Raw genomic sequence first — 25,144 nt, forward strand, 5'->3', positions numbered from 1 at the left:
AAATCAATAATGTATGTATCTGTCAAAGTTTCATCTGTCTACATCAAGAGTGTTTAGAGATAGACAACCCCCACACTTTTTGAGAAAACAATTTTGGGCCCATGCCTTAATTCACGCGAGCACAAGACTAGTTCATCCGTCCGTTACACGTCGACTGTCCAAGCCAGTCAGATAGTCAGTCGGCCAGCAATAAGTGGGTAAGTGATTCATTCAATCGCTGACTCATCCATTCACGAGCTTAGCATTTACTCACCCACTCATCAGTCTGTCCGTCCAGTCGTTCAGTAAGTCAGTTAGACAGACTCAATGACATAGACAGACAATAAAAGATACATCAACCATACCATCGTTCAGTGGAGCCGATACATTTTTATTGTAGCTAAGAATTGCTATCAATTACAATCATTTTCCTGTTAGCCATTAAAAAGGCACGTGCATAACACATTGGAATAAAATTTTGGCCTAAAAACTATCAAGGATACCACTTGTATAATCTACAACACCTACCACCCCCCTTGCTACCCACCACCCTGCTATAAAACGCAGACTTTGGCGTTGGCTATTTGATGAGACTTACTAGGAATCTTAACTACAAAGCTTATCAATCGACTTTGAAAAAAAATCTTTAAAAAGTTAGGAACATAAACTTGGTTAGTTCCCATGCAAATCAGACACTTTTATCGTAGCTTAAAATCTAACCTAAAAAGAATTGTCTCTACAGTATTGTTTCCGTAAGTAAGCGTAAGTTCGTTTTACGCCCTCTATCTATCCTCGAAGTACATGTATAACAAAATACCCAAGTTTTTCTATGCATTTCAGTAACCTGTCGTCAATGCCATCAATCCTAGGTATAAATGAGATAATCATATAGAATTGTCGTCGCTAACCTGCTGAGAGGTCAACTGAAGTCGTGAAAGCCAAGTATATTGGCCTGTTCTTATTAAAAATCATTTCTGATAATAAAATATTCACCTTCATCTATCTAATCGGTTCACTGCTAGTTCTATTGATTTAAGTCATACAAACTCGACCTGAAGGGACGTAGCCATTGCGTGGATCCCCGAACACTGTCACAAAGCTTTCCTGATATTCACCCAAAATGTCGTGTTGAAAAAACTTCTTCATGCTATATTTAACAAACGCAGACATACACAGAACAACGCAAAGAAACTTAAACGAAAGTAGTTATGGTTAGGCTAATCTCGTACGAGTACATAACTGAGTAGACGGATCCACCTAATCTCCCCGATATCAAGTTCTGACAACAACCCCCTTTTTTTCGTAGCTCTTTGCCTGATGATGATATCTTATCTGCGCACTATTCCTTTTCCAAAAAGCCTCAAACTTTGGGGTTCCTACTAATATAGAATTTCATGACAAGGATATTTGTTGAAAGGCCAATCCAATATATTATTATTATCATCATCAGTGTTAAATTGTTAAGGCGTTTTATTACTCCAAGTATCTGAAGATCTCTATGCAATTTTTAGGTTGTACGAAACTTGAGGGAGATAACGGCGCTTTCCACTGTGCCTTTCACTTGTGTTTACCACTATCAACCGGACGCATACCTCTAAAAACTTTACGAAAAGAAATGCAGAAACAAGAATCGACATGCTTTTCACGCGATATGTCATTTTCAGGAAAGCTCTGCAATTTTTTAAGAGAGTAATTACAATCTACAAGCTTGGTTGATCAAAAAATGTTAGTGTTGTTAACAACCTTGCTCTTAATCCTCCGTGTTCGAGAAACCAACTATAAAGGTGACTGGTTTTCAACTTCATTTTTACTCCCCCTTTCGCAAGGGTTTCTCACAAAGGGTCATTGACTTGTAATCGGTGACGCATCTGACGTCATTCCATTTCCCTGACTTCAGAATCTCAGTGCACAGTTCGCGACCAAGATCGTTGTTGGGTTCTCCTGGAGCCCAGTTAGTGTAGCCGTCCAAGGCGGTACGATCTACCCACTTGAACTGTGCTTTGGCGTGTGCTTTCCTCAGGCCAAGCCACATGCGCATCCTTACACGCGTCATATTTCTGCTTTTGATATAAGCCTAAAATAATTAATGGCTAGATTTAGCCCTATGAACTCATACTTAGTCATGCAAGAAATCTATACTTCATTATTGGCGAAGCCAAATGTGTACAGACGGGCATAAAATAGCACGCTACATTAACGAATTTTGGTCACAACTATTCAAACATTTTACAAAAAACCTGTTTTGTAACATGATATTGCTCTTACAACACTGGGAAGAAAAGAATGAGATATGAAATGAAAATCAGCAGAAAATGTGTCGAAGTTCAATGGACATGCACTTGGGAACAGGGTCACCTCAGTGGATGCGCACGTGGGAGCATGCGTCGTGTGGACTCGATATCGGCGACGCAGGGGCGTGAGATCAAGGACATGGATGATTCTACGAAGAGGGGATATTCCGGGTCTCCCGCATACCGTGTGCGCGTCTCGATGTTCCATCCCTAGTTCCTTAGTCCCTTTTGCGACAAAGGTATGGATCGGGTAGCCAGATACGAGAGGAACACATTAATCTCAAGCGTCCCCACTTCTAAGTCGTCGAAAACTCCTACAACGATGGGGGTAGTATAGGGACGTGAAAAGGTATTCGGAAATTAAGAACTGTCGGTTGAATCATCTTGTCTTTCGTGTAACGCCTTCCAGGTAAAACATGTTACCCATGGCGAAAAGAAACAAATTTTCATTTCTAGGTAAAGATTAACCAACATATCCGAGTTTTGCAAAACTTTTATTGGATTAAGGAATACCTTGGCAAGTTGCACGGTAAAATCGTTTTCTTCCTCTGTAGATATTATCACCATTTCAGAATTCAGCGACTGGCACAATGTACTTGCAGCGTCCCATTTGTATGAGGAAACTTCCACCGCTTGGTAGCAACGTTTGTTAAGCTCAGTCCAAGGTGGAAAACAGGTTTCTGCATTGAAAAGTCAATACTGCTTTACTAAGTTTCAATTTATGTTTACGCGGACATGGGTAATTGATTGATAAATGTATCAAACTAAGTCGTATCTCGCTCCTACTAAAGATAAATCACTAACACACGTGTTGATGGTATTTTATCCCACCCTTTCTCACTTACAACCTTGAAATCAAAGCCGAATTAAAACGATTCACCGTCTTGTCGGGTAAGATCCAAGCTTTGAAATCCGACAACGTTCTGAATTGAACAGCTTTACAATAGAAAGTGCTAAACATGTAAGACATCTACTTAACAGTTAGGTAAGAGTGTTTCGGAATAGCCTCGTACATACAGCTGGGGAATAATTTGTACTTACTTTCACAGTAAAAGTCCTGTGTCGTCCAGTTGCCCTCATCACATTCTAAACTCCCATTTCCTACTCCTTTGTAACCAATTTTACAGTCCAACGCAATACTGTCGCCGGTACGGTATCGTGTCTTACTTTCTTTTGGCGCTTGGGTGTGCTTAGTCGTAATGTTGGGTAGTTTGCACGGTATGGCTACAAAGTAAACGAAACGAAACGAAGTAACGTCAATTTCGGACGTAGCCTTGAGTCTTAGCTTTGGAGCGGTTTGAAGCAGTGCACCGAAACTAATTCCGTGCTTCAGTTGCAACTGCTCATGGATGAGCAGACTCCAAACATCACTGACTCGTTTTTGAGAAGGTTAAACATTATTTCTCTTACATTTTGAGCGAATGAAACTCAGGTTTTTCAGTAATGCTATAAAGTTCGTAGTGAATATAATGGCGCCGTCCCAGTTCTGATGTATTTGGTAACGTTACGAATGGGCAAGATTTCGATTTGACATAATAAGCGTCTATATAAAGAATTTCTGTTTCATTATCCTAAAACCTGCGGGTAAGTTATGATTCCCTTGTGAGTTTCTCTTAAAAATTGAAGGGCACAATAAACGTCATTCCACGCAACAGTAATGGCGCAAATGGGTAATCAGAGAAGTAACGCAGTGGTGATTGAGATCCTAAGGAGCGTTACGCCTTGGAAGGAAATGGCAAACCACATGAGCAGTTACGAGAGGTAATTTGAAGTTGGAAATTCGTAGGTGAACCTCAGCGCTTTAGCTTTCACCACAAAGTAACTCATCTCATTTATCATTTGTCAATCTGCTTTTCTCTGGCCTCGAAGCACTGTTGGTAGAGCAATGGTTTATTTAATCCGGAGGTCGTGGTGTCGATTCCCACCGAGATCTTCAGAAACAAATCTCGGTTAAACAATTTAAAGTATGTAAATTATATTCGTACGATTTCTCTATAGTTTCCCTTTATATGTTGCATTTGGAAGGTCTTGTTCCTGCATGCTTACATATGTCGATACACTGAGATTCTCTAACTGCTCCAGGTGGTGTTGCGGAACGTCGAAAAGGGCAGTTGATGCAGTTAACACTTCTGGCATACGGCTGATATGTGCCAACGGAACATTGCAGGCATGTACCATTTGCTGCATTATAGTAACCTGGGGGACAGTCCACTGAAAATGAGAGGTGGAGAGGTGGAAAAAACACATATTTAGTACACAAGAATCCTTGGTAGAACACCAGGCCTCAAAATAAAAACAGCTAGTTATGTCAGTGTTTAAAAGATATAGCACTTAAAGTCACACTAAGGCAGCACTAGGTAGGAAGGTTTCGCGTCTTCAACGTTTAGGACCAAAAAACCCTAATACGAGAAACAAAGTAAATATTTCTCACTAATCGACTGCTGTAAGTATGTTTAATTGGGGAGAATTACTCTGAATCGTAGTTGCATGAAATTTATCTGGGGAAGGTAGGTTTCTCTACTCTTATGCTTCCCTGGCTTAAAATTTGTGAAAGTGTTTGATATGAAAAAAGTTAAGAAATCTCACCACAAATAAATCCGTTTTTATCTGCTTCTGTTCCTCTGGGACATTTCTGGGTCAGAAGTTCAGCTGCAAAACTTCCTTTCATCGCAACGATAGACACGTTTTCCCAAAGAAACTGGAATTTTCCTTCCTCGACAGCAGAGCGAAGTGAAAGCAAAGATCGGGAAATTTCGTGTCGGGAGAGAGTAAAGCTGTTCAAGGCTTCAATGTAGCCGGGAGTTGTATGCCCTTTCGCATTAGGTTTATTGCCTGTGATAACGAAGTGTACTGATGGATGTGGGCGTAAGTCGAAATGGAACTTTTCGATACGTTTCCACGACCAATTCATCTTTTCAATGATTCCTCTGAAGGATTGGTTCAAAACGCCATGATCCAGTTGCAAGGTGGGCGTCTGACGGTCTTCAGTACAGTTTGACGAGCTCTCGGGAAGATCCTCAGGAACACATCGGGCGAATTTGAGAGATACCATAACTCGTGGTATGCCTGGAGCAAACGCCAAGACTTCCAGTCTTGCCTTCTTACTCTTGACTGTTCCGTGTATGTTTGAAACGTTACAATAGTAAAATCCCGAATCTTCAGATGTTAAGTTTCTCTTGATCAAAAGGGGCTCCGAGACATTCAGGCGCACTACTTCCTCACTGTGCCTATTTGTAGGTATGAAAAACCACTCAGTACGTGATTCAGGTACCCCAGTGCTGATGCATGCCAATGACACTGCTTCAGTTCCTATTATCGCATGCATACCACGTGGATGCTCGATGATACTTGGTGCCTGATGCACTTTAACAACAGTAACGTTAGACACTGTACTTCCCCTGTTATTAGAAACTTCACACTTGTATGCTCCTTCGGCCTGCCTATTCACATTTCTGAGTACAAGTATTTCTTCATTCATATCATCTAGGACCCTTTCGTTTTTAATCCACGAGATTTCTACGTCCAATGCGTTTTTAACTCTACATGTTAAATTTGCTGTATCACCGGATAAGATGACAACCTCTGCTGGGGAGCTCTCTGTAATGGTTGGTCTTGTGCCGCACAACACTGAATCGTCTTTGGTCTTGTTTAATAACTCCTTAGCGTAAGATGCTTTTTCTTGTGCTGTCGCAAACGAAATATTCTGCTGTAACAAACTCGCAAGTATCAGTTTTAGCTGTTGAAGTTGTTGTTTTATCTCTAGCGCCCGATGGCTATCCTCAAATTGGTAGAACTCATCCAAAGTAAGAAAGAAGTAATCAACACAATCCTGGTATCCTGAACACTCTGAAAAGTTCTTGAATCCCGTCAGTACACCAAGCGAGTCACGCCATTGTCCCAAAATGGTGTCCCAGGTTGCCCTCTTTGCGCTTTCATCGTAATGAGATTTTAAAGACTGCATCATCCCTCTGAAGGAGTCCAAAAGCTGTTGAGAGGGCGAAGGTTTTTCTCTGGAATGCTTGTTATGTGAATCAAACTTACGTAAACTTGATGATATCCCTTGAGAAAGTTCTTTCGTAGTGTTAAGAAGAAACTCGAAAGACTCGATGATATCTTTAAAAAATGCATTCGCTTCGTGGGAGAACAGGCACATGCGTTCTCCAGAATCCACACCAAAGGTATTATCGACCGACTCAATGCGTGTTGACCTTTTTTTCCTTGAATTGCTCTTTCCATAAAGTGTTTTTAAAAGAAGCTTCGCAGCTGACTTTATCGAATAATTTACCCTTTTGAAATCCATCGGGAATTCAATGAACCTGATTTCTCCTTCCACAGTTTGTACAGTCGCTACAAACGGTAACAATGTTTTGGTCACCGAGGTCATTGACGTATTAAACGAAAGGCTTTCCACAGAAACCAGTGCACTAACTCCATAACTGTTCATCTTTGTCGCTAATTGTAGTCCAAGTTTCTCTTGAATTTTTATTTTGGTGACGTTCAAGAAATCCTCAACATACTGATGTTCCTGAAGAAATGCACGGGCAAGCTCAACTTGATTTGACGCCATGTTGACCTTTGTCCTTGCTATGTTCACTTCCATTTGCGCGAGACTTAATTGCCTTTCCGTATCCGTCATTAATTGATAGTGTTCAAACAGCGCGCTTTCATTGTTTTGTTTTCTTTCTACATTTTGGACAAATTCGGTCATATTTTCTTCACATTCGGAGTTATGAATTACGCAAAGTTCATCTAAAATCGGAAGGTTCATTTCGTTGTCGCAACATTGATAAGGACTCTCATATCCCGAAACTATGGTTTTCTTTTTAGGCGAACTTGTACAATCAAAAGTTTTAATTTCTTTAATCTCTTCCTCTACCTTATTTGTTATCTTCGTATATGGCACTGTTTTAATTTCTCTTGGTTTTTTTATTTTAAGAGACCAATCGTTAAGCCACCCTGGCGAGGGTTGATCAACTTCATATTCGGCAGGTATCACGTAAGTGTACGTTGCTTCCTCCTCAATTTCTTTTATGAACTCCACGCTAATTTTCTCCGCCTTTTCTTTGCAGTCTGGAACAGAATACGAAGATCTTATCTCCTTACGACAAACGTTTGGTATGCAAGCTTTTGTCTCGTTGGTGCAGTTTTTCATTTCACAAATGGTTGTTTTCCGGAGGTTTTCGTACTGCATTACTGTGGAGTTAAATTGTAACTTTGCTTGCGCATATTTAATTCGCCTTTGAGTAAGCACATCCATCTTCTGTTTCAATTTCTCAGAGACCAAGTTCATCGTAATCTGCTTTCTTTCCAGAAGTTTCTCCGCCTCTTTTGTCTTATTTTTGGCCACGCGGGTCGCGTTTTCGGCCTTTTGAATTCTCTTTTGAGCGTTTTCTGCCGTAACTTGTATATACTTGTTAATCTCTTGTTGAAATAACTTTGGAAGTCGCGATGTTTTGATCATTTTTCCCTCTACTAAATATACAAGCAAGTTCCAATCATTGGTCTCCTTGATCCGTGCAACAATTTTCATCTCCGCTGAGAATTGCTTAAATATGTCTCCCTTAACTTGAACAGATAACTGAGTTCTGTCCAAAGTAGCGTTTACTAACTGGCTCAGACCAAGCAGACGAATATGTGTTTCAAATTCAATGGAGACGTACTCAGAGTTGCGCCCGAAAACCATATCGACAGACTGACCATCAAGAAGAGTAAGAATTTTTCCAGGACTTAAAGACATTATCTTTAAAGCTGTCCCACTGACGTAAAATGATGGAGCAGACAAGTGCTGCGAACCGCACATATTCCCATCATGGTGGACAAGTTCTAAGTTTATGTTGTTGAGGCATAATTTCTTCATACAAAGATTGCCGTGGAAACAGATTTTTACACCATGCAGCCTTTGTTCAGTTCTTTCTCCTCTGAGTTTTAAAGGCATGGAATGTGGAAACCCAAACTGGAAGTCTTCAATCATGATAACCAATGGCGAGGCGGGCATTTCTAAGGACACATGGTTCTTCAAAACTTCCACACTCTTTACTAGAAAATCGATTTTCTCGTTTATATCAGCCGTTAATTCTCTGATCTTATTAATTTCAACAGCTCTGTTATAAAACAGTACTCTGCGGAACTCGCGGATCTTCCTGTTGAATGCCTCTGTCGTTTGAATCCATTTTTCCAACATGTCTTTATCTTCTGGGAATACAGAAATTGCCTCTTGAAAAATGTCTTTTAGTTCAGGTACGAGAAATCTAATGTTTGTAAGAGTACGTCGTATTTCCGCCATATTGGCAACCATATTTTGTCTTCCTCCATAGTAGTTAACACGCGTAATAGTATCGATCCGCCCATTTTCTACTGGGCGCACATAAGGATAAAAAGGTGTTTTACGAAAAGAGTCACCTTTAAACTTATTAAAAGTGACGAGGACGCCTTGCCGTCTATCTTCACAACGATCGGGTCCTGGAGAATGGAGTATAAAATGGAAGGTAACTATGTAAACTAAAATAAAACAAGGAAGAGACTAATAACTTTTTGGGAGAAGTTTGATAAGAAAGAAAACGTCCCTCGGAATGGCCTCAGTACAGATGATTCTGCTCACTTCGAAAAGTAGCAACCTTGCCAGCGTGGTTGCCTCATGATGTAGTGGTCATCATGCCCGACTAGCATGAGATGGAGACAAGGGACATGGGTTCGATTTCTGCTCAGAACATGTTTTTCTTTTCATGTGAGGTGTGATTTGAAAGTCATGTTACACAGTGTTGGACTGTGAAATGTTTACTTAATCATTTATTTGTACTAAGGCTTTCTTTGCTTCGAAGAACTTCCATAATTGCTGTCAGTACACGTTTAAAGATACCAATGTAGGACCTGAGAACCTTGTTTAGTCATCTTTGATCTTTTGGTCAGGTTTTCGTGAACCGGCTAAACTAAGAATACTTTTAGCATGACTTGGCTTCTGTTACATCATTAGTCAATCTGAGATCAGGAACCAGTAAACCGTGTTTGCAGAGCTGTAAGCTTCGTTGTTTATCTGCGTTGATGGCCGCATTACGTTGGCAAAAACATTGTAACACATTGTAAAACGCACGTTGGGACCTCAACCAGTATATTAGCACAGTGGCTTGTCAATAGGCGAATCCTTGTTCACAATTTTTGCCTCGTTAACATATGCTTATCACTATCTGATGACGCGTATAAAATAAAAACTCTGAATATCAAAAGAGCATAACAGTTTCAGTTTTCTCTGAAAATGTAAGCCCAGTACATTGAATGGTTTCGGAGAAATTCCCTTCTAAAAACTCGAAATTTTACAGAGAATGTATGGCTCGTTAACTTTTTTGCCACCCAGCAATTTTGCAGTTTTTGATAGCTGATATTTCCTGCAATATTGCTTGCAAAGAGCTGAACATTGCACAAATTGCTCAAATTAATCAGTTCTTTCAACTTTTGCATTTAGTTCATATATACGGCCACGGCTTCTATGAGTTTAGTCGTATGCTATCTATCGAGTATTCGCGTGAAGAAATTGTGAAGCAAACGCCCAACCAAAGCCCGATATTTGCCATATTTGTAGAGTATTCAGGTGAAAAGAACATGGCAGATGTTATCATCTTCGGTTACACTGTCGGTAGGCATCGAATCTCAAATGAAGTTCGTCGAAACAAGTCTTTAGCGCTTGCTGCTCTTCTTTTGACATCATAGCGAGAATTGAGTTTTAAAAAAAAACTGTTTCTTTCCATTTTCAATCATTGAAATGTACGTTAACACTCCAATGATGCGAAACTTTGGCTGTGAAAATCGAGTAAACTGGCCGAGGCGGCGGCCATCTTTAAAAATATTCTTGTTCTATTCTTGTGGAAATGGATTCTGATTGGTTAACGAGGATTTATCGATCGGTTTTGGCAGAACAATTTTGCTCCAAGATCGAGATCTTGCGTGCAAAATAGGGTTGCGATCTCTCCTTGAGCCCGCAATGAGTGAATGTTTGAGCGCTTAGCTAATTTAGATTCTTAGTTACCGGGAGCTAAACCGTTAAGACATTTAAATACCATAGCAACAACTCTAAGTTGAAGGAGGTTCTTAACTAGCAGCCATTCGTGTTCCCTGAGGACTGGTGAGATGTGGTCACAATTCTTAGTCCCCGTTAGGGTACTTGCCGCAAAGGTCTGTGCTAGTTGCAACTTTTGAATGTTCTCTTTTGTAGTACCTGACCACACAGAAGAGCGGTGGAAGATTTGCTAAACACGTCCGAGTTTAAGCTAATTAATCAGTCACAACAGCAGTAACAGCAACAGTGAGTCAGTCAGTCAGTCAGTCAGTCAGTCAGTCAGTCAGTCAGTCAGTCTAGTCAGTCGGTTGATCGATTTTTCGGTAGTACAATTTGGTTTTCCTTTCTTTCGTTCTTCTTTCAACAAGCGAAACAGCTTACCTCCAATCCCGGCCTTTCCTATGATGTCTGATGAACTGAGCTCCAAGGTGAAGTCCCGACGAAGAGCTCTTCCAGTTACGGTATATAACACCTCTCCTTTAAAAAGCATTTCCAACGGCCGGGACAGGCGATCAACAAAGAGCTTTTCAAGATAAAAAGCATAAAATTCTACTTTAAAATAGTTTGGCATTGGAGTATAGTTGCAGTTAGGCAGTTTGAAATGAATTAAACAGGGTGATTCTATTTCGCTTAAGGGTTTCGCGAAAGTTAAGAATTGTAACGAAGACTGTCGCATGCTGGTGTAAAGATGTCCTTATTCAAGACTAGTATTCGAACACTATGCAGCTATTAAAAATTTGTCCTGTGTTACATATGACATTAATGCGATACTTGTTGAAGGTACTGCATTATTCGTTTTATAATTAAATAACAAAGATCGATCCAGTACAGTGCAACTTTAATTACGCGAGAAATAGTTACACGAGCAATGGGACTCTCCTTAGTAACGTTATTCCAGTGTGTGCTTCGACAAAGACAGATCGAGACTGACTAAATATCTTTTATTTTTCGTACACTTTTTTTGGTTGTAGCGCATTACTATATTACCATAGTAAGGCCACTATACTTTTTTTTGCAATCGATATTTTCATCAATTTTCACCTAGAAAAATCTAAATACAAATATACCTCTCAAGTAAAAAAATGCATTCAAGAGGCCAGTTCAAAAAGGGTATTTCTAATCATTAAAATAACGGGAATTAAGATAATACTTACGTCTTCCATTTTATTTCTGTATAGGAAACTTTCTCCCTCAACGTGAAGCGTCACATCTAACTTTCCTGGAATCTTCATGTTCCATGTTATGTCCCCTTTCAACCACATGTTGTATTTGAATGACGATGCCTGCTCGAAGTGTGTCCCATTCCACAATGCACCTGCCGCTTTCTTATAAGTTTCTGGGATTCCCAGAAGACCAACCGAATCGACACGGACACCAACGCCTTTGTCTTTCATATGTCGAACCACACTTAGTTCATCCTTCAGTTTTTTGGCTGATTGTCTGGAAAAACTTATAAAAACAGATTGCTTGCAAACGTCGATTGCGAAGCAGGTTTTTCCTTCATCAAAAAGGGACGTTTCATCCTGACCTACACGAATGTTGTACTTAACAGCTGGTCGCAGATAAGCAATACTGGATGATGGACTCAGTGGAAAACCTGAACAGTGTTCTACTTCATGCGTTGACAGTTGAGCCAAATTTGCAACTATATTATGGACGTCAAACACGTCATTTAAATCGCCGATAACGACGTTTAACCACTGAGGGGCCATCTTGGAAAGCGTGCGTAGAAACGAAGAGACCAAAGCGTCATCCCTCATCAGCTCCAGCAGATTATTAGTACGTAATTCTTTTCGAATGCAGGTCTCACCGTTAGTGTAGAATACTTCAAACGCTTTCTCAGATGAAGTCAGTTCAATCGCTTTTTCAATCATACGTTTCTTCGAGATTTCAAGTTCATCCAAATGAACGCCAATGATTGAGAGCGGGATGGACTGGTTTGACGGAGTTCTCACATGGACAATGCCATTAGTGAAAGGAGAAGTGCCAGTCCATCTAGCGGTGGACAAAAAACGTAACTCACAGGAAACGACTTTATATATGTTCTCATTACATCCAACTGGTAATTCTCGTTTGGAAACAAGCAACTTCAAGTAGACGCTTTCATTTAACAAGACGCCTGGCTCGACGAAAACAACCCTTTGTTCAGGAATCTCGAAGTCATCTTTACTGGGACCTCCCAAGATATAAGAGACACGTTGAATTCCGGTTTTGTCAACTTCGACGGAGAATTTTTGTGTTGGTTTAAGAGATGTAATCTCAAGGGATGATGAAGGGTAAAACAGCACGCCATTTTCAGAATGTAACCTAACATCCAGCTTATTCATGGGCCTTGCAGACACGGAAAGAGCCCGAGATTTAGTTTTTGTTGGTAACTTTGGAAAAACTGGTGTCGAGATGAATCCTGTTTGACACTTGTTGCCCAGGTAACCAGTTCCTTCACAGTTACATAAAAAGCTCAGTTGGTTCTGAACTTTGCATATGCCTCCATGCTTACACGGATTTGGCTCACATGTCTTCAGCTCTATCGAGTGAAAAAGCATGCATTTGTAAGTAGAGAAAGGTAATTAGTAACAATTACACTCTATAAAACCTCATGGTCTTGACTCAAAAGTAAGATTTAAAGTTTCTCCGCAACCACTTCCTCCTCCTCCACCTCCTTCTCTGCCCCCACCATCGCCCTCTCTTCCTCCTTCATCTCCTCCTCCTCCACCAACGTTTCGTCTACCTTCTCTTTATCCTTCTTCTCCTCCACCTCCATTTTTTTCTTTTTTTATACTTCGTTTTCCTTCACCACCACGTTCTCCCCCTTCTTCTCTTTCTCCTCCACCTCATCCTCCCCCGACACCACCTCGTTCTCCTTGTCTCGCTTCTCTTCCTCCGCCTCCTACTCCTCCTATTTCTTCTCCACTAAATTCTTCTCCTTCTCTTCCTCTCCATCACCCAACACTACCTCCTCCGTATTTTCTTCCTCCGCTTCCTCCCTCACCACCTCCTCCCTCCCTCACCTTAACCTCCTTCTCCTCATCTACTTCCTCCCTACCCTACCCTCCAGGAGAGACGCTCATTAGTATGTAGGAACGCACTTAATAATTTTTGTTTAGTTGTTGTTAGCTTGATTGGTTCAGCAGCTACACTCGTCGGCTTCACATCATACCACACTTAGGACTAAGTGTAAATGTGAAGGATCTTCTTGCATAGAGACATTACTAGGAGAAGAGCACATAACATTAAAGGAAATCATTAAAAAAATCTCTTGGGAGATAGTGCTCTCAAAACATTAGACTGCTCTTACTATGAATGCGTTTGTCGCTAGACACTGGAAGCGACATCAAGTTAAGGGGTATGTTGAACTGCCACAGTAATGTATGTATTGTATGAAAGGTAGAAGACATTTTTTATTGTTGTGGTTCTACCTTTGCAGGAAAATTCGTTTTCTTTCCATGAAACTGTGCCAGACGAAGATACAACGCTACAGCTTGCTTGTCCATCGCCTTGCATAAAGAACCCATTTGCACACCCAAAGTGACACTTTGAGCCAAAAGAGGTAAAGCAGGGTATCGAGAGAGAATATCCAACACCACTAGGAGATAATGTTTTGCAGTGCTTAGCTGAGAGAAAAAGAGCAAAAAAAAATATTGAAAGAAATAGAGAATTAAAGAATCAAAGAGACAAACAAAGAAATAACTGTATCTGCTGCAAACCGACAATAGAACAACTTCATTAGGACAAAAAAAAGAATCTATTCTTTTCCTTTACGCTTTAATTTTCATTTACATGTAGGCATTAGCCAATAAACAGGGATTAAAGAACCAGTTATAAAAAGATGTAGTCACTACGTTCTATTGCTAATATCCAAGGAGTGTTCAGAGGCTATGGAAAGATTATGTCTGCCTCAAATATCATTAATAATTCATAGGCCCATTCACAAAAAAGTCAACTGATAATACGTCACGTCGGTGCAGGTTATATCAATAAAACCCCTCTTATTATTATATTAAGAACAATATTAAGCGTAAAAAAAATAGATTTCTCTTCATTAATAGTACGCTAAAAATAAACAACACCTATAACTGGAGCTTGGTTTAATTCATTTTGTAGTTTTTGTCAGAATAATGACCACACCAAATGAAGAATGAAGCAAAATCACATGATCCATACAAGGAGCGAACGCATGGACGACGACGACAACAACAACAACAAAACCAAAACTACCTAGAATATATGACTTCTGCATCCCACACGTTTGTGAAGTCCTCCGATATATTTGCATCATGTTTTTAGTACACTTGAATCAAGTGCTTGTTGCCTCATAGTTAGAAACCACAGGACACCCACACAAACGATGTGACTGATAATGCACCAAGGTTTAGAACCTTACATTTTTGCCAGACCGGATCACTTCTAATGAAGCTTTTGTGGTCAGATAAGACAAAAAGTGGATGTGACAGGTATGGCAACCTTCACGGAAGGTAAGATGCATACATTATTTAACTAACGGATTGTTACCATCACAAGATGTTCTCTCTCCACTCCACCTCGACGAAGCCTGGCACAATCTTGTCCGAGACCCAGATAGACTGTACCCAGGATTGCAAATAAAAGAACACTCAGAACCTGTAACCAGGCCAGAGCAATTCATCCGTCCATTATGAGGCGAAACTATTTGCTCACACGGCAAACCTGGAAGAGAGGCAACATTGAAACTAGTTCCCAATAATAATGATAATTCTAATAATAATAATAGCTTTCAAAGCTACCGTCACTTGACATCCCCTGAGGGAATAGCAAAGGAGCTCATTATAGTTTTAGTATTAGAGAGTTTAGATTGTCTATAAGATTTTTATATTTTATCGCCAATTTTTTTTTAACTCAACAGTTTTCTTTCACTAGTTCCTTCAGATCGCATACTAGGTTACGCTGCGCGCCCTATATGTTTTTTTTAGCATCCATACCTTTATCAACTGCACATAATAATAATAATAATAATAATAATAATAATAATAATAATAATAATAATAATAGTAATAACAATAACAGTAATAATAATAATAGTATTATTATAATAATGAATTGTAAATAGGTTTTAATAGTTCTTTTTTCTACTTTTAACTTGTGAATAGCAATTTGCTTGAAATATGTTAACAACGAGTTCTTCTTCTTCTTTTTCTTCTTCTTCTTATTATTATATTTTTACTATAGTAATCTAGGTCCTATAATTTTTTCTACATACTTTTTCTTGTTTCTTTTTACATAATATAGTTTGATGGTTTTTTTATTAGGTAGGAATCAACGAACAATTGATGCTATTATGACTTGATGATATTTATTAATGTTTCTTTCCTTTTTCTTAAAAAAATAATTGTGCTTAAAAATAGTCTCTTTTTTTAATGGAAACAAAAATTGTGAATAGGTTTTAATAGCTCTTTTTTCTACTTTTAACCGGTAAATAACATTTTACTTGGAATTTTTTAAATAAAGAAATAATTATTATTTTAAAAAAAATATTATTATATAGAGAAAAATAATTATTTAATAATAGTAATAATAATAATAATAATAATAATAATAATAATAGTAATAATGCATGGATGAACAAAGAAAATATCTGTTGTAGTATCTGCCACTGTTACAACTGAGGACAATATAGAGATTGATACTAATGAAGAGGTGGATGTAGGAGGACAGCATGACTGAGAACGTTGGATCGAAAAACAAAGGCAAATTGAATCGCCTTTATCAACCAAGAGCTGAAAAGAAGCCTTGACAATTGCCTCATGATAGAAAACAAAGACAAAGGTTGTGACAGTTGTGGTTAGGGCGCTAGGTTCGGTATCAAAGAACCTAAAGGGCCTATTTGGAACAAATCGGAATTCCGAAAAGAATGAAACAATGAAAAATTTTACTCTTCTTGGACCGGCTCACGTCTAACGAAAAGATGTTGGAAGCCTTAAAACACGACAAAGTTGTGTGAAACTCAAACTCAAGACATCTAAAGGACAGGCAGGTGAAAGCTTACGACAAAAACCGACGTTTCGGAATAGTCACGAGGCTATTGTCAAGGTAAGACCGAACCCCGAATCGTCAGTTAACATGTGTTGTCTATGGTATGAACGTGCAGAAGGACAAAAGCAACAATCAACGCTCATCGGATACAAACACTACAAAAGCTTGCAGGGAAGGTCCCTGAGGACTTATTGGGGGGTTTTAGTGTTTAAAAGAAATGCAAAACACGTTCGATTGTTAAGTGCAACAGGTGTTGTTTATAAGGCAATGAACAATGGTAATGTTAGTTTCTGTCTTAATCAACAATTGAAACTTAATGTAAATGAAACAGCACCTTCGCAGGTTCTACCGTCAGCCCCTAGTTTGTAGCCCTCTCCACACGAACAGTGGTAATTTCCATCGGTATTGTGACATAACTGGTTACAAAGATGGCTTCCCAAACTACATTCGTCTACGTCTGCAACAAAGAAGCAAAACGAATAGCACGTGAGGTTATGAATACATATAATTGTATATTGTAGGGCCTGGGATGAAGTTTAAAGTTTAAAGCGAGCAAGAGGAGCAGCTTACTTAAACTCGCAAAAATGTTCTCCTTAGTTCGATCGATGATCTTAAGCTTTTGACGTATAAAGCTATAGAAAACCTTCAGGAAGCTTAGGAAGAGCGAAGGTTGAGACAAGGGGAAACTTGTTTTGTCACAACGCTCAAGTGAACTAAACTGGTTGGCTACTAGTTTCATTTCTCGGGACTTTTGCTAAACTCCAGGCCCCGGTTGAAAAAGGAGATCCCTTTATCCAGCGGATAGTAAGTAGAGTATCTGGGGGAAAAATTGTATTGGTTGGAGTACATTATATTAGCTGGATAGTGATCTGTCCACTGGATGGAGTTATCCTCTCTTTAATTGAACAACCAGGACTCCCAGGAATGCAAATACTCGAGAAATTGAATATTCGCACCCTTGATACAAGACCTATAAGGGAAAGTTACACGTTTCAGTCCCTTAACGGTCTCTGGATAGAATACAATTCATAGACTCTATGCGTAACATTTATAAACTGTGTTTTCTCGAGTTCGCTTTTATTTGGCAAATGAATTCATTGACAACCTTCGTATTGTCGCACCCCTTACAAACTAACATTTCTGCTGTTATAACGAATAACAGCCGGATTTAAGAACAACCTAGGAGCACCAACTGAAGCTGAAGCAAGCCTTCATTCCGTCATTTTTTATACGCGATATTTTTCATGTTCTTGTAGTTATAGAGGAGGGAAGAGACAGTATCAGTTTTTAAATCTGCTCCCACCAAGCCCAGCAACTTATGTGCTCTTTCAAAAGGACGGTGCTTCCATTTGCTATTGCGCATACATTCGACGCATCCTTGGATGGTCCAAGAACCACTAATTTCTCAAGGAAGATGCCCGCTTTCTTTTGGTTTCTTATGAACGATGGCGCCTCCTAACACCACAGTATTTTTGCGTAGTTTATGACTATGCAGCAAAAGAAGGTCTTAGCTATAGGACCTTTGAAATCCAAAAAGAAAATTGGGGGCAGCCACTCATTTTTCAGAGTTAGTTAAGCTTTAACTTGCAAAAGAAAAAGGAGTACAAGAAGAAGAAGAAGAAGAAGAAGAAGAAGAAGAAGAAGAAGAAGAAGAAGAAGAAGAAGAAGAAGAAGAAGAAGAAGAAGAAGAACAAGAACAAGAAGCAGAAGCCAGAAGAAGAAGAAAAAGAAGAAGAGCAAGAAGAAGAAGAAGAAGAAGAAGAACAAGAACAAGAACAAGAAGAAGAAGAACAAGAACAAGAACAAGAAGAAGAAGAACAACAAGAAGAAAAAAAAGAAGAAGAACAAGAAGAAGAAGAAGAAGAAGAACAAGAAGAAGAACAACAAGAAGAAAAAAAAGAAGAAGAACAAGAACAAGAAGAAGAACAAGAAGAACAAGAACAAGAAGAAGAAGAAGAAGAAGAAGAAGAAGAAGAAGAAGAACAAGAAGAAGAACAAGAAGAACAAGAAGAAGAAGAAGAAGAAAGAAACGGTTATATAGGATTACAGCTAGGATCGAGTGAGAGTTATGATCAGTTATGAGTGAAAATATAAGAACTAAATCGGAACCTACTTTGCAGGTGTATTTTAACAGTTTTGTATACCAACGTTTTGTACCTACCTTTACAGTGTTTTCCATCATACATGAGATTGTATCCATTTCTGCAAGAACACTGAAAGCTTCCTTCAACATTGACACAGCTTTGTTGGCATCCAGCGAGTGTAGTTGTCTCTGTGGTCCCAGTTATTTTCTGGACTGCACACTCATCAACATCTGTTCGAAAATAACTGAATCTTGCACATAATTTTTGACGACATAATACTACAGTGGTGAATAGGGAGCATTAAGGGAAGATGTGAGCAGAAACCTGATCATTTGTTTGTCCTGAAGCGCAATTGTGTTTCCAGTGCCTGGACTGTTGGTTGTCAGGTTAAGGTGGCGGAACACAGTTTTCCAGGATACAGGTGTTAGTAGACATTGTTTGAAAACTACGTACTTCTGAGCACCCGAAATGAGCATGGTGCAAGATTAACAAAGAAGTAATAAATTTTGATACTTCTCCTTGAGCAAGGTACCGTTGCCATGGCAACGTAGCAAGTTATTAACTGTCCACAAATAATTGTTTTCCTTAATTTTTGGAAAAGGCACTCATTAGATTTTTTCCATTTTTTGTATTCAGAAAAACTCACAAAATACTGACATAGTGACGCTACTTTCATGTAATTTTAACAGAGAGATCTCCTGTAAATGTTGGTTTTGCATTTTAATGTTTTTGAAGATACCCTCTGTTAGGTTGTAGGCGACTTACGCTTTTTGAAAACTACGGTTTTGTCAAATTTCACGAAATTCTAACCAGCGGTTCCTTAGAAAACAGTTCATTTCCATTAAAACAACTAGTCACAATTTTTTGCTCAAATGCACATGCATGGCTTTTAATTAGGTTTTCTCAGCAAAGATGAAAAGCATACAAAAAGGCTTAGCTCATTGTGAACTCACTTTCTTTGTTCGGCAATAAATGAAGAAGAGTTTACAAACGAGAAACTGTGTTATTTTAGGAGCAAAACTTACCGTTGTGATCCATTTGGTATAAAATCGAGGGATCGATAGTATTTGCTTACCACAACCCTAGTGCGCGCTTAATAGCATCACTAACAGAATCTGTAAAGCGCGCGCAAACTGTGTTCGGGCACATTAAGTTAAGGTTCCTTTCAAACTTAACCATTGAAACAATTGGGAGGTTTATTTGAACTAGAAGACTCTGTGGTCCCCGCGGACCACTCATTATTTCCCTGACTGCACGGATGTTTAATAATTAAAAATTGCTGTATTCTGAATCTGATGGTCGACTGACATCCCGGATTCTCTGGTTTCAGTGACGGGTACCCCTGTAATAATTCTCCAAAAAAAATTGATATTCCACAGTTTCCATAAATGTTTCGTATTCCGTTACCTCCTATTGGGTAGCAGCTGCTTAACTATATTGGTGTCATTTGTTTGACAAAAAGATTCCATTTTGCCGTACGTTTTTACTCTGATAACACACAGATGACGCCATTTGAAACGTAGCCTAGACATCAAATCAAAAACCAAGAATTCAGCACTGCTTGTTTTAGCTCCTAGCTGGAAGCAGAAAAAAAGGACTCTTTCCAGAGCCACTGACTTTAGTTTAGCTTTAAGTTTGTTTCTTGATCGTAGTCTACAAGCCATCAGGTCAATTCGAACGACGTTCTCTCATTGTTATACTCATTGAAAGACGTCATCACCTCCTGTTGCGGATATGACACAAACATCGTCGGACGTATTATCTGTTCTCTAAGTGTGGTTTAGAACGCTTTCAAGATCAGGTAACAATGAAGGGAGAAGGGGGAGAGATTCGTCACCCTCCCCACCCCAGTGACAGAAGAAAAAATAGCTCGGTCTAGAAAAGGGTTTTCAAGAACAAGGAATAATGGGGATAAGCTTACATCAATGGGAAGAGAGCGCGCATACGAACGGACTATCATTTTCTTAACATGTAGGTGGTCTTCAACCGCAGGGTCTTAGGTATACACCTCTTCATTCGCCTTTTTTGGTTACTACAACCTAGGCAATTCAAACGACGGGCATTCTTCCAAATATCTTCAAGACACATCAAGAGAAGTACAAAGCTCACGGACTAATACAACTTCTTGATTTGACGACATGTCCATTGCCCCCGTTTTCACACTTTACTAACAGCGTACAAAATTCGAAGTCTAAACCTAATTAAAATAGGTTTTGGGAGAAATGTTCCAAATTATAACAGTATTTGGAGGTTAGGTTAACCTAAATATGATAAAAAGTTACCTGTGCACGTTATGTTATCATCAGCTGTCTTGTATCCTTTGGTACATTCGCAATAGTAACCGCCTATAGTATTCACACACTTTTCTTGACAGCCATGAAAAACTCTACATTCGTCAATGTCTATAAAAAAAACATTGGCAATTGATTAGAGAAATTTTTTTGGATTGACTAAGTTAAAAAAAAAAACGAAGGTGTGTAAAGTATTTACATGGATAAATGGCCTAGCAACAATTATAAACTTGTAAGGAAATGACCTATTCTAAAGATATTATGCTTTCGAGGAACAGTGGAAATTCTCTCTGAGAATGTCCTCAAGCATGTTCCTGAAGATCTCAAACAAGGAATCACTACTAAGTTTGCAAAGATCCACAGGAATGGGAACAGCAACAAGCAGTTTCGGCACAACACACTATTTGAGACAAACCGGAGCAAAGTCAACACGGGACACAATGGTAAACAAAGTTTCCCTGAGATGACTCTTGATTCAGAGGAGGCAAAGCAATTTTGGGAGAATGTGTGCAGTGAAGAGTCAGCGCAACAGCAAGGTGTAGAATGGTTGAAGAAGTAGAAAGAGAAAGTAAAACACAGCAGCAATCAGATGTGTCAATTACCAATGAAACACCAAAACAATCCCTGAAGAAAGTCATGACTTGGAAGTCGCCTGAGCTAGATTTTGTACTAGAGGTATGGCTAAAGAATTTCCCGAGCCTACATTTCTTCTTTGTACGCCAGCTTCAATCATGCTTAGACAAAGGGAGTGTACCTGAATACATGACAAAAGGACTAACTGTCTTGATAAGGCAAGGCCCGAAGAAAGGTGCAGCAGCGGAGAATTATTTCCCAATTACATGTCTTCCTGCTTAATTTATGTGGAAACTGTTTACAGGAATAATATTAGAAGAGCACTATAAGGTCTTAAACGAAGAGAATACCCCCTCCCCTTCATGAACAGAAAGGGTGCAGGAAAAAGTTCAAAGTGAACGAATGATATGATCAACTGCGAGTATACATTGAAAAAACAAATGGAAGAGGAGGAATCTTGTCATGAGGGGGATTGATTACAAGAAGACTTTTGATATGATTCCATATTCATTGATTATCTAGCAATATCTGGTACTACTGAGAACATCAAGACGTTGTTGACCAGTAGCATGTGGGGGTGGCAAACACAAATGGAACAAGTCTGAGGAAGATCTCCATTTATAGAAGCATTTTTCAATGGGACTCCCTCTAACCACTGCTCTTCGTGATAGCAATGATCCCTTTGACTCTCCTTCCGAGACAGAAAAGCAGAAAACAAATATAACATCAAGAAAAAGATCAAGACAACCACCTCCTCTTTATGGATGACTTATAGTTCAGTCAGTGAGAGTATTCAGCGAAGACATCGGTATGAAGCTAGGCATTGAGAAGTGGTTTCCTAATTTGAAGCGGCAAGGTGAGAAGGGCATAAGATCAGTGAACGAATGTGAAGGATATAAATATTTAAGAGTGACGGGAAAAGGTGGAATATTACATGAGCAAATGGAAGAAAAGAATAGAAACGTTACTCAGTCAAAACTCAAGGGTGGTAACGTGATGAAGGCAGTGAACGCCTGGGAAGTGTCACTTGTTAGGTATGCGGGATGAGTCATTGAATGTAAAAAGCAGGAACAAAGAAACTTAGATGCCAAAACAAAGAAATTGCTTACAATGAGTGGAGGCCTCCACCTACAGGACTGTGTGCCACGACGGTATGGGAGTAAGAAGTCTCATATCGGTAGGGGATTGAGTGAGCCAAGCAAGGATATGGTTAGAAAGGTATGTCCAGAACAGTGAGAAAGAACTCCTAAAAGCAGTTAGGAGTGAAGGGGATGAGTACCAAGAAACTCCTGAAAGCTTCAATGCAAGGAGGAAAAAGTGAAAAATTACAAGGATTAAAGAGAAACCGCTATATGGAGAATTTGCTTGACGAATAAAGTACATAAAACTGAGCAAAGATCGACAAATTACAGGTTTATAATAATGCAAAGTAAGCGGGTGCCCCAAACTGACGCAAAAGTATTACAAAAGGAGCTATGATAACGTGGCTAGAACAAATTAGTAGGATTTGTCAGTTAAAATGAGGATTTGATCGAAGAGAGAAATGGTATGACCATGCTCCTGAGAGTTTGAGTGAGAATGAGAATTACAACCATTACCTTGCGTACCGATCATAAAATTGAGGCATGGAGACCAGACTTTGTTAGTAGTTATCAACGAAAAGGAGGCGAAGGTAGGCCTGAAGATCAATGCCACCAAGACAAAGCTGATGCGTATTGGTACCAAACGTGGCGATGGTGGGTTGGTCGCTGGGGAGCGGGTTGAAGAAGTGGACGAGTTCACATACCTTGGGAGCATTTTAAGCAAGAAAGGAGGCACTGATGAGGACATTCAGGCACGAATTGCAAAGGCAAGACAGGCATTTGCGATGCTGAGACCAATATGGCCATCCACGGGACTAACAACCAAGACCAAGCTGAGAATCTTTGGGTCAAATGTGAAGGCGGTGCTCTTGTATGGTTATGAAACTTGGAGGCTGACCAAATGACTGGAGCAGAAGCTGGAAGTGTTTATCAATAAGAGCCTGACGAACATTTTGCGGATTGGTGGCCTAGAAAAATCAGCAACAAGGAGCGTTGGAGACAAACAGGGCAACGAACGTTAAAGGAAGAGACAAGACAGCGAGCTTGGGGTTGGATCGGCCACACGCTGAGGAGACCAGATGGACATGTAGTCAAGAGGGCAATGGAGTGGAACCCACGGGGGAAGCGAAAGAGAGGGAGACCCCAGCACACCAGGAGACGCACGAGAATGGCAGAGTTGGCGGCGAAACATCTTACTTGGTTCGAGGCAAAAGGCACAGCACAAAAGAGGGTTACGTGGTGCGCGCTAGTTGAAGAGGATTAAGTAAGTAAGTAAGTAAGTAAGAAAGTAAGTAAGTAAGTAAGTAACGAAAAGGAGAACAGCAGCTGCTGCCAAATAACAGATGTCGCAGGTGCCAAAGATGGTAAGGGTGAGAGTAAATGAAGATAAAAAAGTGAAAAGACATCAAGACCTGGTCAGGGAAGTCCGAAGGACTGGGGGCCTGAAGATAAAGGTAGAAGTGGGAGCACTTGGAACCATTCCACGAAGGATGAAGGAGAATTGTTGGGTCGTATGAGTGCAACACCAATTTGATCATGACGTCTCAAAAAACTGAGCACGGGAAAATGGCCCGCAAAAAAGTCGCAATAGGTAAAAACTCAGTGGTTACGATCCTATATATTTCACTTCAATCCATGTATTTTGTACAATGATGGGATGAAATCTTCCGAAGATCTAAATAACAAGTCTGGGTGGCTGGTAACTGTAGCCACTGAAACGCTTTACCGATACTGAAAAGTGGCATTACAACCAGCTGTGGCCTTAACATATATATCACTTTGTATTTAACAATGTCACACCACAAGCTGTCCAATTTCAGTTCAGAAATATTTGGATACAGCTTGACCAAATCACAGCCTTGATAATTTATAACAAATATTTATTACCTCTCAGTGCCAATTTGTACAGTTTCCAATGAGTATAATCACCATACGTAAATATCCTTAGGCAAACGGTGAGGCAATGCATGGGTCCGACAAAACCTAGTAGCTTTTGTACTTCTTATCAAACAGGAACAATATTAACTCTTTATACCTGAGCAAGTTCTCTTGTTTCCGTCTAAAAGGTATCCTTGCTTACATCTACAGCGATGACCGCCTCTCACATTATGACAGGTAGCACGTAGTCTGTCACAATAACCATTGTTGTTAACGCATTCGTCAATATCTGTCCAGCAAAAAAATGGAAACTCTTTCAATATTTACTTATTTCAGACGTCTGATTCCCCCTAAGCTAAACCAAGCGTCTCAAAGACAAGTCTGCAATCATAGCCAAAAAATCTTGGGCTGGGTTTTGCCTTGCCTTTACGCCACCCATCCCATCTCAACCACCACCCCTACCCCCCTCACCCCGCTTCCCTGTATCAATGTTGAGTTTCAACTGTGAATCTTTACGCATTATTCTTCCTGGGAAATTCAACACTGTGCAGGGGGTGGGGGAAACGACAAACAAAGGCGTTAACAAACGCAACTAGTAAAAATTGCTATACCGGGCTTGCTTTCTACCCTTCCCAACAGAAATTGGCGATGATTGTTGGTTTCAGTCTGCAAGTTTGGTTTAAACAGTTACCAACCTCGTACGTATTGAAATAGCGGCGCCAGAGCACAGGATTTTCCATAATTCTATACTTTCCTCTAAAATCTTGGTTGAAAAGCGCACTCACAATTTTTATCAGGTTAGCTTAACAAATCTTCTACTTGAGGGCACCTCTAGCTTCTTCAATTAACACATTTCTGGTAACCTGATCAGGTTTTTCTTTTCATGCAGTACAAGAACAGTGAAAGTTTCAAC

General features: G+C 39.7%; 1 protein-coding gene across 1 annotated transcript in view; it reads right to left on the bottom strand.

Annotated features, from left to right (window-relative positions):
* Positions 1-349: 349 nt before the first annotated feature.
* Positions 350-25,144, bottom strand: part of LOC146471986 (uncharacterized) — a 39,033-nt gene continuing 14,238 nt past the window's right edge. Inside the window, exons 6-18 of the mRNA XM_085120553.1 lie at positions 24,389-24,520; positions 20,690-20,809; positions 18,485-18,637; positions 16,658-16,780; positions 14,827-15,000; positions 13,734-13,928; positions 11,472-12,841; positions 10,699-10,840; positions 4,857-8,729; positions 4,317-4,481; positions 3,312-3,494; positions 2,784-2,950; positions 350-2,053 (exon numbers count right to left, since the gene is read on the bottom strand). Of these exons, the coding sequence (XP_084976679.1) occupies positions 1,787-2,053; positions 2,784-2,950; positions 3,312-3,494; positions 4,317-4,481; positions 4,857-8,729; positions 10,699-10,840; positions 11,472-12,841; positions 13,734-13,928; positions 14,827-15,000; positions 16,658-16,780; positions 18,485-18,637; positions 20,690-20,809; positions 24,389-24,520 (7,064 nt within the window). The 3' untranslated portion in view covers positions 350-1,786. The remainder of the gene's footprint in view (positions 2,054-2,783; positions 2,951-3,311; positions 3,495-4,316; positions 4,482-4,856; positions 8,730-10,698; positions 10,841-11,471; positions 12,842-13,733; positions 13,929-14,826; positions 15,001-16,657; positions 16,781-18,484; positions 18,638-20,689; positions 20,810-24,388; positions 24,521-25,144) is intronic.

Source organism: Pavona decussata, unplaced genomic scaffold (assembly GCF_977016875.1).
Source record: "Pavona decussata unplaced genomic scaffold, jaPavDecu1.1 SCAFFOLD_102, whole genome shotgun sequence".
In the NCBI taxonomy this organism is placed as follows: Eukaryota; Metazoa; Cnidaria; class Anthozoa; order Scleractinia; family Agariciidae; genus Pavona; species Pavona decussata.